At 40.1% G+C, this 12,533-nt stretch overlaps 1 protein-coding gene across 1 annotated transcript in view; it reads left to right on the top strand.

The window, feature by feature from the left end:
* The window catches only part of CLVS2 (clavesin 2), a 68,576-nt gene that overhangs the window by 20,822 nt on the left and 35,221 nt on the right, over window positions 1-12,533 (top strand). Inside the window, exon 2 of the mRNA XM_042443994.1 lies at window positions 3,373-3,547. Coding sequence (XP_042299928.1) covers window positions 3,373-3,547 — 175 coding nt within the window. The remainder of the gene's footprint in view (window positions 1-3,372; window positions 3,548-12,533) is intronic.

The raw sequence follows: 12,533 nt of genomic DNA, 5'->3' as shown, positions 1-12,533 counted from the left end.
GTTGACCATGGACTCACAGAGTAGGGCAATTTAATATGTGTCTACTCAGAATTAAGTCCCATTGAATTCAAATAAAGTGATTCCCTGGTGTGAAAAATAGGATTGCAAATTCAGTATATTGAAATGACTAGTATACACAGTAACCATAAAGTTTGTTTATTCCATCATACTTGCTGCTCTCACATTATTATAGGTTAGTACATACAGCTATATTGCAGAAAACTTTGTTGTTTTACCAAACAATAGTATTAAAAAAATACATACAATGCAGTGCACTTCAGCTGCTGAAGCTCAGCAGTATCTAGAACAATGGAGTGAAACAGACAGGCACGGAAGAGTGGCCCAAGTCTACTCTGGCCAGAAGTGAATCGGAATCCTGCTCTCCACAAGACTCACTCCCAAAGTGGGCCATAGATGCAGGGGCTGACCACCACCACCAGGAGTCAGAATATCCTGACTCCTTTTTGCTCCTGTCCTAAGGACCAGAGTGGGGATTCACCGTGGCTTCTTGCTGCTTTGGAGGTGTGTGTTGTTTAAACAGCTACTGTCATAAAACAATGTCAGGTACAATTATGGTATATATAGTACTCAAGGCTGATAATCACTTAAGGTTCTTTCTCCATCCCAAGTAGTTGTTGACTAAATAGTTATTTGTATTACAGTTGGCCGTCAACTTTTGCCAGATATAAGGGGAGCAGGCTTCCTGCAGAAGTGGAAAAATCATGGATATAGACTCACTATATATTTTTAACCTGAAAGAACACTTCTCTAGGCATTTTGAGGTCCTCCAGAGTGATTCTATGGTCATCTTTTACTAGAAGCCGACAATAGAATCATGCTGGAAGACTTACAATTCCTAGAGAGAACATATGTTTTCAGTATAGGGAAGTAGCTGAGCAGCAGCAAATACAGTAATCCATGAATAATCAAATCCATGAATGCTTAACCTACAAACGTGGAGGGAAGACTAGTTCCTTTCCCTTGATAATAAAGGTGTAATGATATTACATTATGATTGCAACCTAATGAGGAATTACTTCACTAATTTTGTGTGTGTGTATGTGTGTGTGTGCGCAGTCTTTTAAAATTATTTTTATAATTATGAGAATGTTTATTCATTAGGTAATGGAAGAGGACTATTGAATGCTCTCTTGCCTTGTTTTCTATTGTATATTATTTATTTATTTATTGGATTTATATCCTGCTTTTATCTCAAAATGGAATTCAAGGCAGCTAAGGTGCTGATGTGATGACAAGGTGATTGGGAGAAGAATGTGTTTTTGAATCTAGACAAGGGACTTGTAGCATTCAGTATTTTTAAAAAATGAGAAATGAGGAAGTGTGGGCTCATCTACATTGGCCAGAATACTCCAGGCTGCTCCTAGAGTATTATGGTCCTGGAGCTGCCTTGGATTCCTTGTGTTATCTCCACACTCTGTAGCAACACTGTGTGGCTGTCTGCACACACGTCCATGCTGTATTGCGAGACGTTCCCTATGAGGTAAGAAGCAAGGCAACTAGCGTCAATTACATGGCTGGGTGCCTTGTTGTGACCTCAGATGGAGCAACATGTGCCAGCATCAGCAGTGCCAGGCAAAATAACGGGGACTCATATATAGATAGCCTCTCGGTGTTGCTCCTAATCTTCCTGTAAAGGTAAGGTAAGTTTTTAAAAACAGTTTAAGGGAGGGAATAGAGAGATTTGGTCCAGAATTAGCCTTATGTCATGAAGACAGTCCGCACTTGAATCGGAGATTTGGTCCTGCTTCACGAAGATGGGTCACCAAAACAAAATGGTCTGTTTTATTTGGCCCATCTAGATGACCTGCCCAACTTACTTTAAAATTTGTAGAGAAAGCAACTATTTTCTTATGCTTTGAAATGATATCAGCAACTAATTGGTTATTGAAAGAGCTTTAAACGATAATTTGCTGATAATTCATTACATTCAAAATGCACTCCCGAGGCAATTGCCCCCTCCACCTAACATTAGGACCAGTCCTGATGCCAAGCTGTGAAGAGAAGTCAATCACTCCTCTTTCTCCCCCAGGTTTAGTAAAACTCTAATCTCTTGACGGAACAATAGAGGCAACCATCTGTATAGTAGTTACATGTGTGGATGTGTATTGACTCAAGGGTTGCATCATTAGGAGCCTTGGTGGCGTAGTGGTTAAATGCCAGTACTGCAGCCACAAGCCACAATGTTGTGAGTTCAATCCCAGCCAGAGGCTCCAGGGTTGACTCAGCCTGGCATCCTTCCAAGGTCACTAAAATGAGTACCCAGCTTGTTGGGGACAATTAACTTACATGTTGTAAACTACTTATAGACTACTGAGTTCTGTATTAAGTGGTATAGAAATCTAGCTGCTATTGCTATTGCTATCATAGCAGAACTGTGTTCTGCCATACTGCCCATCAAGAGATCAAGTGAGAGATATTTGCTTAGCTGGCAGAACTATGCTGTCACAGCTTGAAAAAAGGAAGAGGATTTGTATTGTTCTGATAGAGTGGTCAGGGCGTTCCTAACTATCTTGGGCTGCCCCTACATGGCAGTGAGGCCCTATTACTATTCTTTTAATAGTTGACTCACTGATTGGAAGGAAGGGGTTAAAATGCAATTTGATTTCAGAAAACCATTTTGCATTCACAAATTAAGAATTTATAGCATCTGTAACTTCTGTTTCATCAGTACTTTCAAATACAGTGGTACCTCGGGATACGAAATACCCAGGTTACAAAATTTTCGGGATACGAAAAAATCCCATAGGGAATTATTGTTTCGGGTTACGAATGTTTTTTCGGGTTACGAAAAAACTTTTGGTGCTTTTTTTGGCTTTTTCGCACGGAATCGCGGCTTTTCCCCATTAGCGCCTATGGCAATTCGGCTTACGAAGGCTTTTCGGGTTACGAAAGCGGCCGCGTTACGAATTAATTTCGTAACCTGAGGCACCACTGTATACTCTTTTTTGGGGGGGGGGCTAAAAGGGAAATTGGAAAATGCTTTAGAAATTGATTAGATTAGAAAAAAGACAGTGGTAAGTAGCAAAGAGATGTAATGTGTTATTATGGAATGACAGAAACATCCAGTATCACAGAAGCAGGTTTGAAAGTTATATATGCTATTACAACTACTTGATTAATGTAATAGGTGGACTTACCTGCTCTCTGTCTGGCAGTAGATGTTATACTGGCGTGTTACCTTACATTTAAACATGACATGCAACTAACAATGTAGAGTGAAATGCGTGCTACGCACTTTAAATCACATGAACACTAGATATTTCAACAACTGCTAGCAAAGTCATACTTTTCTTCCCGTTTATGATCACTATGGTATAATTTAACTCAATCTTTTCTTTTAAATGTTGACAGGTACACACTGGTGGATATTTTGCGGGCCATACTCCTTTCCTTAGAAGCCATGATAGAGGATCCAGAACTTCAAGTAAATGGATTTGTTTTGATTATAGACTGGAGTAACTTCACTTTCAAACAGGCCTCTAAACTGACGCCAAGTATGCTTCGATTAGCCATCGAAGGTCTTCAGGTAAAAACTCCTTTAAAGTGTTATATCTCCTATTTACTACCCTGCCGGCACTCTTGCAGTGTTTTTCCCTGGTTCCATTCTAAAAACAAAACAAGAAGAATCATAGAAGAGAGGACAAACTTTGTAACTAAGGATTTTTTTTTTTTTAAATATGAATGTATTTCTCCAAGTTTATAAATGAACTGAAGAAAAATCCATTTGAAAACAAAGTAGCTGCTTAATTACCACTATGAAGTCCTTGAGTTTTATACTTGGTTGTCTGTTTGTTATTAAAAGCTATAGGTAATAAAGGTGTGGTACACATGGCGCTAAAGCGCTGTGCTGGCACCGTACTAGAGTTAAGGGACCACACAGCAATCGCATGGTCCCTAACCCTAGTATGGCACGGCGCCATAACAGTGGCAGTGCTCTGTATACATGGGTACAGCCATTGTTACGTAAGCACCGTGCGGCATCTGCACGTTGCCGCACGGTGCTTACATAACCAGTGAACCAGTGGCACACTAGATACGCTGCCCCTGCGGCTTTAAAAGAACCAGCTTTTTGTGGGTTCTTTTTCCTCCACAGGGAAGCTGTGCGGTTTGGAGGCTGTGGCTTTCCTGTGGAGGAAAAAATGCCACCCCCTCTACGGACATCCAGGAAGGTATGTACCGGGCCGAACACTGCCAAAGGAGGCAGGGTTCATACTATATTATATATTTCACTCTCTGTGCATTTTTTCTATCATTTAACTAAAGTGAGGCCTTCTCTAGTGGAACTAATATGTGATTCAGTGATGTGGCGTTTGTGATCATTTTCCTTATAGGAGAAATAGGCAAGGTAGAGCCTTCCATATATAGTTGTACTTATTATTAGCCCTAGCCAGTAGAGGAATGCTAGGAGTTACAGTCCAATAATATCTGGAGGCATGTAGTTTGCCCACCTCTGTCTTACAGAATATGGTTTAATTGCTGACTTTATTCTGTTTTTGTCTCAGCATTACCTGTGTCCTGTAGGAATCACTGAATATATCACTCTTTTGGCAGAAAAATAGGGGAAAAGAATATTTTTATCTCTTCCAACTCTTCCTCCTGTAGCTCATTTTTTTCACTGCTACAATTGTCAGAAGATCATGCTGGTTGGGGGATTCTGGGAATTGCAGTCTGAAAAACTAACCTTTCTGAGCCTTACTAAGTGGTGTGCTAACAACACAGAAAGCTTATTGTGATTACCACACTTACTTCTCTCCCATATAGAGCAGGGTTGAGCAAAATGTGTCCAGTGGCCTACATGCTACTATTTGAGCTGTTCTTGCAGCCATCCAATATACCTTCACACCCTTCCTCCAAATAAGAAATAGTCCCCCAAATGGCCAAGATTGCCCCCCAAACCTCTAGAGATGCTATTGCACATTTCCCTCTGCACCACCACTTTTTAGGTTCAAATGGGCCTTCTCCCCTGCTGAAAAGGAAACCACCATCTGGCTTTTCCCCCATACAGGAAGTGATAATCTGTTTGGTTAATTTCCATTAGGGAAAGGGGCTCAATGGCTACTGAAAAAATTGAGTGGAGGAGGTGTAAAATAAAGGCAGTAAAATGTTCAATAGCATTCTCGCATCTGGAGGCAAAACCAATGGATCCTCTATATGGAGGGAGGGAGCACTGGGAGTGAAAATATTATGGCCCTCCAGAATCCCACAGCAGGATGCAGCCCAGAGTATTCTGTCCCTAAAGCTGTCCTGAGGTCCCCCTCTTACCTGGCACTGCCATTGCAGTGCTGGGTGGCTGTTCAAACATGTGTCCTGCTGTTGTGCTTGGCATGACAATTGTCATGGGCGAGTTGCTCGTTTTGCAGTCAGAGCGAGGCACCCAGTGTCAGTTACATGGCTGGGCACGTCATTCTGACCTCAGAGCGAGTGATGTTCAACAGCCATACCAGGACACACAGTGGGACACATAAACAGCTGCCTCGTGTTCCAAGAAAAGCTCTGGATCTTTCAGAGCAAAAGGTGATTTTTTAAAAAAATTCATTTGAATAGGGGTATACCCAGGATATGTTAATGGAGATTCTCACATGAAGGATAAGGACAGGAGCAAAGAGGATTGCTCCTGTCCATATCCCATCCTATTCACATGATTGGGGGGAAAGATTATCAGAGTTCGCACACTTATCCTGTTTTTCTCCCATCGGTGAAGTGTAATAGACCCGTCATTTGCCATTAACAGAAACTCTTGTTAATACCAAATGACGGGCCCATTACACTTCACAAATTGACAGCAGAGTGGGATAAGTGCCTGGTGTGTGATAATCTTTCCCCTGATCACGTGAACAGGACAAGATAAGGACGGGAGCAATCCTTTTTGTTCCTATCCTTATCCTCCATGTGATAATCTCCTCTGAACAATGTCTAGACCATTCACACAAGAACCGGCATTTTGGTCAAGCATTGTGTGGACTCCCTGCTGAGAGGATGAGGGGCAAGATATTTTATTTGGCCCTTGCAGACAGGGCTTTAGAGTCACCACAGGGTGAGACTGTGAGAGATGACTATGCAGTAAGCATTTGTGTTATCCCTTTGGCAGCTGGCTTTACGAGAAAGCTGATAATTTAATGTTTAACGGTGGTTTCTGTGAGGCATTTCTTAGCCATTAACTGCACACATAATTAAAATCATCTATAGGCTGAAATGCTTCCCTTAAAACACTATTAAATCTCTGAGTCGCTGTGCATAAGTGCTTTATTACAGTCTTGAAAGCGACCTAAATTGAAGTAAGTGTTTATCTAGGAAATAGAAGCTTTTATAACCAGGTATTGAAGTTTTTGTGCCATTCTTGTATGGTCTCCTGGTTGCATTGGAAATGCATTAATTTCCCTACATTTTAAAAAGTAAAATAGTATGATTTCTATAAAGCAAATGAACAACCATCTCAATGAGCTTTTATGGATTTTAATACTATGGGCAATGTTAGCAGAATTTTCATAGCAGTTCTGCAGGGTTCTGGTCTAAAGCTGTTTTCTCATGTGAATTCTATGGTGAACATCCATCAAGTTAATCCGGTGGATTCACATATCAGTGGCCTTTGGCACAAAAGTGTTAGATAAACACTAACACTAACCCAGCTACACTGAAGAATTATTTATTTGTTTTTGTGCTGATGCTTCTTTTCATTACTTTGTGTGTGAGAGTACTGAAAAATACAAAGAGCACCGCCCTTTTAGGGTGTATTTAGGGTGAGTACTTTGTGTATTTCATAACTGTAACATAGGGAAAGAGTTACCACAACTATACATTGCATAGTATTCTGATCATTTGTATAGAGTTTTGACTTTGTCTTGTCCAGATCTCTTTATACTGGTTCTTACAATGTTTTTAAAACCTATTTGTGAAACCACGAGGGTGAATTTTAGACATCTATGACACGAACACAAACATGAAATGAAGATATAAAAATAAAAAAATGAAATCCAAGATCCTTCAAATTTAAATGTTTTAGATCTTATTTCATATAACACAAAGCAAAATATAAATTAAAAAATAACTATTTTAACAATAAAAATATAATTATAAATCACACTACTGTGAAGGTGGTCCTAGACAATAAAACATTAAGTCAAAGGCTTTCATGGTTGGCATCCATAGTTTTTTGTGGGTTTTTCAGGCTGTGTGGCCATATTCTAGAAGAGTTTCTTCCTGACGCTTCGCCAGTATCTGTGGCTGGCATCTTCAGAGAATGCTTGCCTGGAAAAGAGTTGGGTATAAATATATACTGTGTGACCTGGGAAGGCAGGAGTGATTTGCATGTGTATTGTTCTGTTACTAATGGCAGGCCTCAGGGTAGGAGGGTATGCAAAAGAGGATTAGTGTCTGCATGATTAGTGTTCATTGTCATGAGCCACATAGCCCAAAAATAAAAAATAAAACATTAATTTAACAACAGCCACCAAATGTTTTAGGTGGCTAGAGGTTCCCACTCACAGGATGACCATTTGTTCTACAAGGCATTGTGAAACTTCAACCTTATGTCTGGAAGTCACTGAATCTGAGTGATAAGCTGATGGCAGACAGAAAATGAAGTGAACATTTACAAACTGAATGGTTTCTTTACATGCAGTGCAATCTGCATATCCAAAGCTTGTCTCTGCCACTGAGCAGGCTAGAAGCATATTGAGAGAAAATACTGCAAAAGGAACATGACGAGTAGAACCATAGTACATATTTTATGTCTTCTGAAAAATGCACGTTTTGTTTAATCAGTGAAATTGTATTTGTTTTGATTTTACAAATAGTAGAGCTCAAAATGGAGGCTGACTAAATACTACACCCCTGGAAAATTAATTGCTTTTACAGGAAAAGGACTAGGAAGCAGAGATTTCTGCTTGCTTTGGGCACAACAGAGAGAGATATGTGGATCCTTGCTCTGCAGAACTGTGAAAGCCTGCCGAAGAGGGCGGGTTGTGTAAGGCTGGATCCCCCTTCCCCAGTTGTTGAAAGCACTGAAGAAAGGAATAGCAAGCTAGGTTGCTTAAGTGTATGCACTGAGCAGCTGGCAGGTGAATAAAGAACATCCTTCTGTGGCTTCTTAGTAAATGATTGGAGCACAACACAGAGTGGTTGTTAGGCAGTATTTCTGATACCTTCCAGCTGTCTTGATTTGGCATTGACAGTCCTGATACTCTGCTGTCCCAAATTTTCATCTGCTTTAAAAATGCCTTAGTTATTCTTCTTCACCCACTTTCTTCCTTTGTCTTCAGTTTACTTCAGTACCTGCAAACTGAGTTCAAAGTACATCTGTGAAATGTTGGTGGATATGGTTTCTTGTTTGTATAACTGAACACAACAATCTGATCACAGGCCCCCTGGCTGTATGCAGGAGATAATGAATAAGTGTGTTGATGTAGATCCCAATAGCTTACCCTTTAGCTTCATCTCCCCTTTATATCTTGTGTTTGATTTCCCTCTCGGTACCAAGTCAGCTGCTGTACGCTATATTTCAGAGAAATGAACTTGCAAAACCACCGCTGAGTATTCCTTGCCCAAGAAAATGCTATGGAATACACGGGGTCACCATATGTCAACAGGTGACTTAAAGGCATGCACATACAGTACACACACCAAGTCATGCTATTTAGCCTGCTGCTATCATGTATGAGCGAGATTTGAATTCCAAAAATATCCCATGAATCTTAAAATATTTGTACACGGAATTAGGTCTCCTTTAATCAGGTGCAGTTTCTTGCTTCCTGGTTTCTTCTCATTGAGAGCCCAGAAAAATCTTACTTTGGATCTAAATTGACAGCATTCACACACACACACACACACAATGGTTTGGACTACAATTGCTAGAATCCCTTAGCCAGCACAGTTGTAGTCCTGAAAGTAACTTTAAAAGCTGCGGTTGGGTGGCCATAGTCTACATCTCTCTCTCTCTCTCTCAAGCAAAAACAAATAAGAAAAACAACTGATAAAATCATTTTAAACTAGTCTATCATAAGAGTGGTCTAAAAACACTTTAAGACAGTAGGCATGAAGGCTGTAAAAGAACTTATTTAAGATTCTTATCTTCAGTACTTCTTTTCTTTTTGGAATATAATAAATGGAAGTTGCTTGTGTCAGAATTTTGCTCTACACGTAGCCCATACAGACTGTAACCCAAAGTGTAGCACCTGTGGCTTTGTAGCAATAAATAGTTGTGTCAAAAGTCCTTTGCTGACACTGTAGTACTAATTAAGAGACACCAGCACAAAGGAAGACTCTGTGATTCTTTTTCCAGCTTCAGTCAAGAGCAGACACATCAGAGAGAACAAGGAAGGAAAACAGCTGGGGACCAACTTGGTTATTTTTCTCTTCAGGAAAAAGCAAGACACTGCAAACTCAGAGGATTGTGCCAGCTCCTTCTTTGGCAGATTTAGGCCCTGTCTGCATAGGCCAAATAAGTCGGCTTCCCCCATCTGCTTGAAAGGGAGCCCAATCCCTGAGTCTGGTGTGAACGGTCTGGATGATGTTTGACCCATTCAGTAACAAACCTGGGATATACCCCTCTTAAAATGGAGTTTAAAAAAATCAACACCCTACTGCTTGCTCCAGATCTTCTGTCAAGATTTGTGACCATGCATAGCCCTTTGTTCTGACACCAGATAGCTGTTGGTATACATGTCCCATTGTGCTGCCCAGTCTAGCCACCACAGTGGCATGTTGCTCATTCTGAAGTCAGAATGAGGTGCTTGGCCATGTGATAGATGCTGGGCACCTCATTTTGACCTCAGAGCAAGGGCCCATCAGCAAGGTTTTTGTTCCAGGGGCCCTTCCAATTGGAAAAATGAGGGAGCTTAAGCCCATACTAGTCCATGGGCAGTGCCAGGGATTGTGCCTGTGTCAGTGTGCCCATAGGTGCATGCCTCCATTGGCTAATATGGGGTGGCATGATCTGTGGGAACTCCAGTCTGCAGATGGCTCACTGTGTCATGCTGAAGCTTATTAATTGACAGGAATCACTCTCTACTTTTCAAATAGTGTAATTGTATACAATACTTAGGGCACAATACTTTGAAACTGATCCATGTAATGAGATATGTATCTGAGCTGGGGCAGTTGCATAGCTATTCGAAGGACATCACATATGAGTATTCCTCATGGACTGTGACCTGGTAGCTTTACTTTTCATCAGGGTTGGTGAAGGAACTGTGCTACTCTGTATTATTCATCCACTTGAACACTGACAAACCTGGCATTTAAAATCTGTCCCTGTTTCCTTTTCTTGTTATTATGTCTAATGGGTCTTCACACATCACTGAGCATTTTCAAGTGAGCCAGTTAATTAGCTAAACTAAAAATGACTTAATAGAGAGCCGTTAAGAACATACAGCTCTTCCTTGGTAGAAAATATTTATGATGTTAATTAACACTTCCATAATTTTTCACACATATGAATAGATTTACATAATATGGCACTTTCTGTTCTCAGTGTTACTGTGTCCAGAACAAGAGCCTAGCTGACACCACAACTGTCCCATCACTCACACACTTCTGCTCCTGCAAAACTTACCCAGATGTCTCAGCCAGCATGGCCAAAGATTAGGAACTGTGAGAGTTGTAATCAGAAACACCTATGGATGGCCACTACTGTTCTAGAAGCTTCTCTTAGCTCTTGGTATCTATGTTGTCTTCATCTGCTTCTTCTCTCACTCCTCCTTTCCTTCAAATGCCCATAAAAACACACTCTTGGTTCTTGGCTCTGATTACTTGATGCAGGACCATTATGTGCGAGAGCCAGACACAGACAGATGTACTTGAGAAAGGCATCTATTCTTTCCCAGTATTTCCACTTCTTGGTATTGAAAATAATACCTACCTGTTTGTATAAGTTGTCTCAGAGGTTGGGTACTGGAAAACCAGCTTAGAAAATAACAACCAATATACAGTTCTCAATACATTAGGACCACATATTACACAGGGATTCGTTCTGGGACACTTTGTTGAATACAATTTTTGTGTATAATCTGGAACCCTATTTCTGTTACCTGAAATGAATGATGAGGTGTTCTTTCTAAGCATTGTCCAGGCCCTGCAGTGTGATTCAATAGTATTCTTCCAAAGGAAGCTAACCATAGAGTCGTGCTTGAGGATATAGATGTTTCTAGAGCAAACACTTCTTTGGGCATTTTCTTGGTCCTGGAGTGTGACTCTGACAGAAGCATACATAGAATCATGCTGGAGGACCTAGAAAATGCCTAGAGAGAACTTATTTTTTCCAACACTTAAAAGTGAACCCATATTATACAAACATGTATAATACGCAGATCTACTGTATAAGAATTCTGTATAAGAAATTTAGTATAAGAAAGATGTACTGAATCAGCTGGGAGGATTGTAGTGCTTGTGGTACTGAACAGTCTGGGCTCTTTCCTGCACTCTTCATTGACAAGCTTTGGTGAGCTGCTTGTATGCAAGTGAAAATATGTCATTGTATCAAAGACAAGAAATAATGAACCAAAATATCATAACACAAAATAAATTAATTCTTCTGAAGGTAGTTTTGTGCAGCAGGAGAGCCATCTGTGTAGTAGAAGGTAAATGCAGAGTAGCATTCATTAAATTGTTTCAGTTATGTCAAGATGGTTATTCAAAAATGAGAAAAATAGTTGTTAGGTACGTGTAGAGATTTAAACCCGTAAGGATATAAATATCACTGACAGATTATTTTTTAAAATTCTAACCTTCCCTCCAATGTACTGCTAGTGCTGAATCAATTCTTGAAAACAAAATAGCTCAGGTAATTACAGTATTTGCAATGTCTGCTCATGTGATAAGAACTTTTTTCTCTACATAACTACATGTTAACTAAAGATTGGAAAATAACATTTAAAAAAGTATTTATTCCCATTACTCATTATAGCGCGCATATATATATATATTCATTCATTCATTCATTCATTGCCAATGAATGGGATTAAGGAAGGATAGAACAGAGGGGGAAAAATACCATCCTGCCTGATAGGAACTCTGGAGAGTAGGTGGCAAAGAGATATCCAAAAGTTATTTGGGCATATGCCCCAGGTCTGCCATCTTCCTGAAATATCATCAGAACTGCTACAGAAAATACAGAGATGTTCACAAGGCAAAAGAAATGAGTTTTTCTAGCCCCACACAAAGGTAAAGAGTGTAGGCTAAATAGCTGCCTCACAACCATCTTCCGAATACATTCTGGTATCTTGTGATACAGAAGTTGCTATGCTTCTAGCTGAATGATGATGATCATAATTTTTAAAGTACAAGTCAGCAGGCAAGTGTCAAGCAGTAGCCTATACCACAGGAGAGCAAGCTGAACACTGCTGCCCTTTATGCAGCACTCAAAGAAAATAGAAACAAACATATATAGCTGTCATTCATTTTCTCCAGATTCCACTTTCTCATTTTAGAAACTCAATATGTTGGAAAGGTGAACATAGCTTTTAAGGCAAAAGCAGAGGTTTGGAAGTGAAATTTTTAAAGTTTATATCTAGTCCATA

This window comes from Sceloporus undulatus, chromosome 1 (genome assembly GCF_019175285.1).
Source record: "Sceloporus undulatus isolate JIND9_A2432 ecotype Alabama chromosome 1, SceUnd_v1.1, whole genome shotgun sequence".
NCBI lineage: Eukaryota > Metazoa > Chordata > Lepidosauria > Squamata > Phrynosomatidae > Sceloporus > Sceloporus undulatus.
Note: the sequence above shows the minus strand (reverse complement) of the source record. Positions and strands in the feature narration are given on the sequence as shown.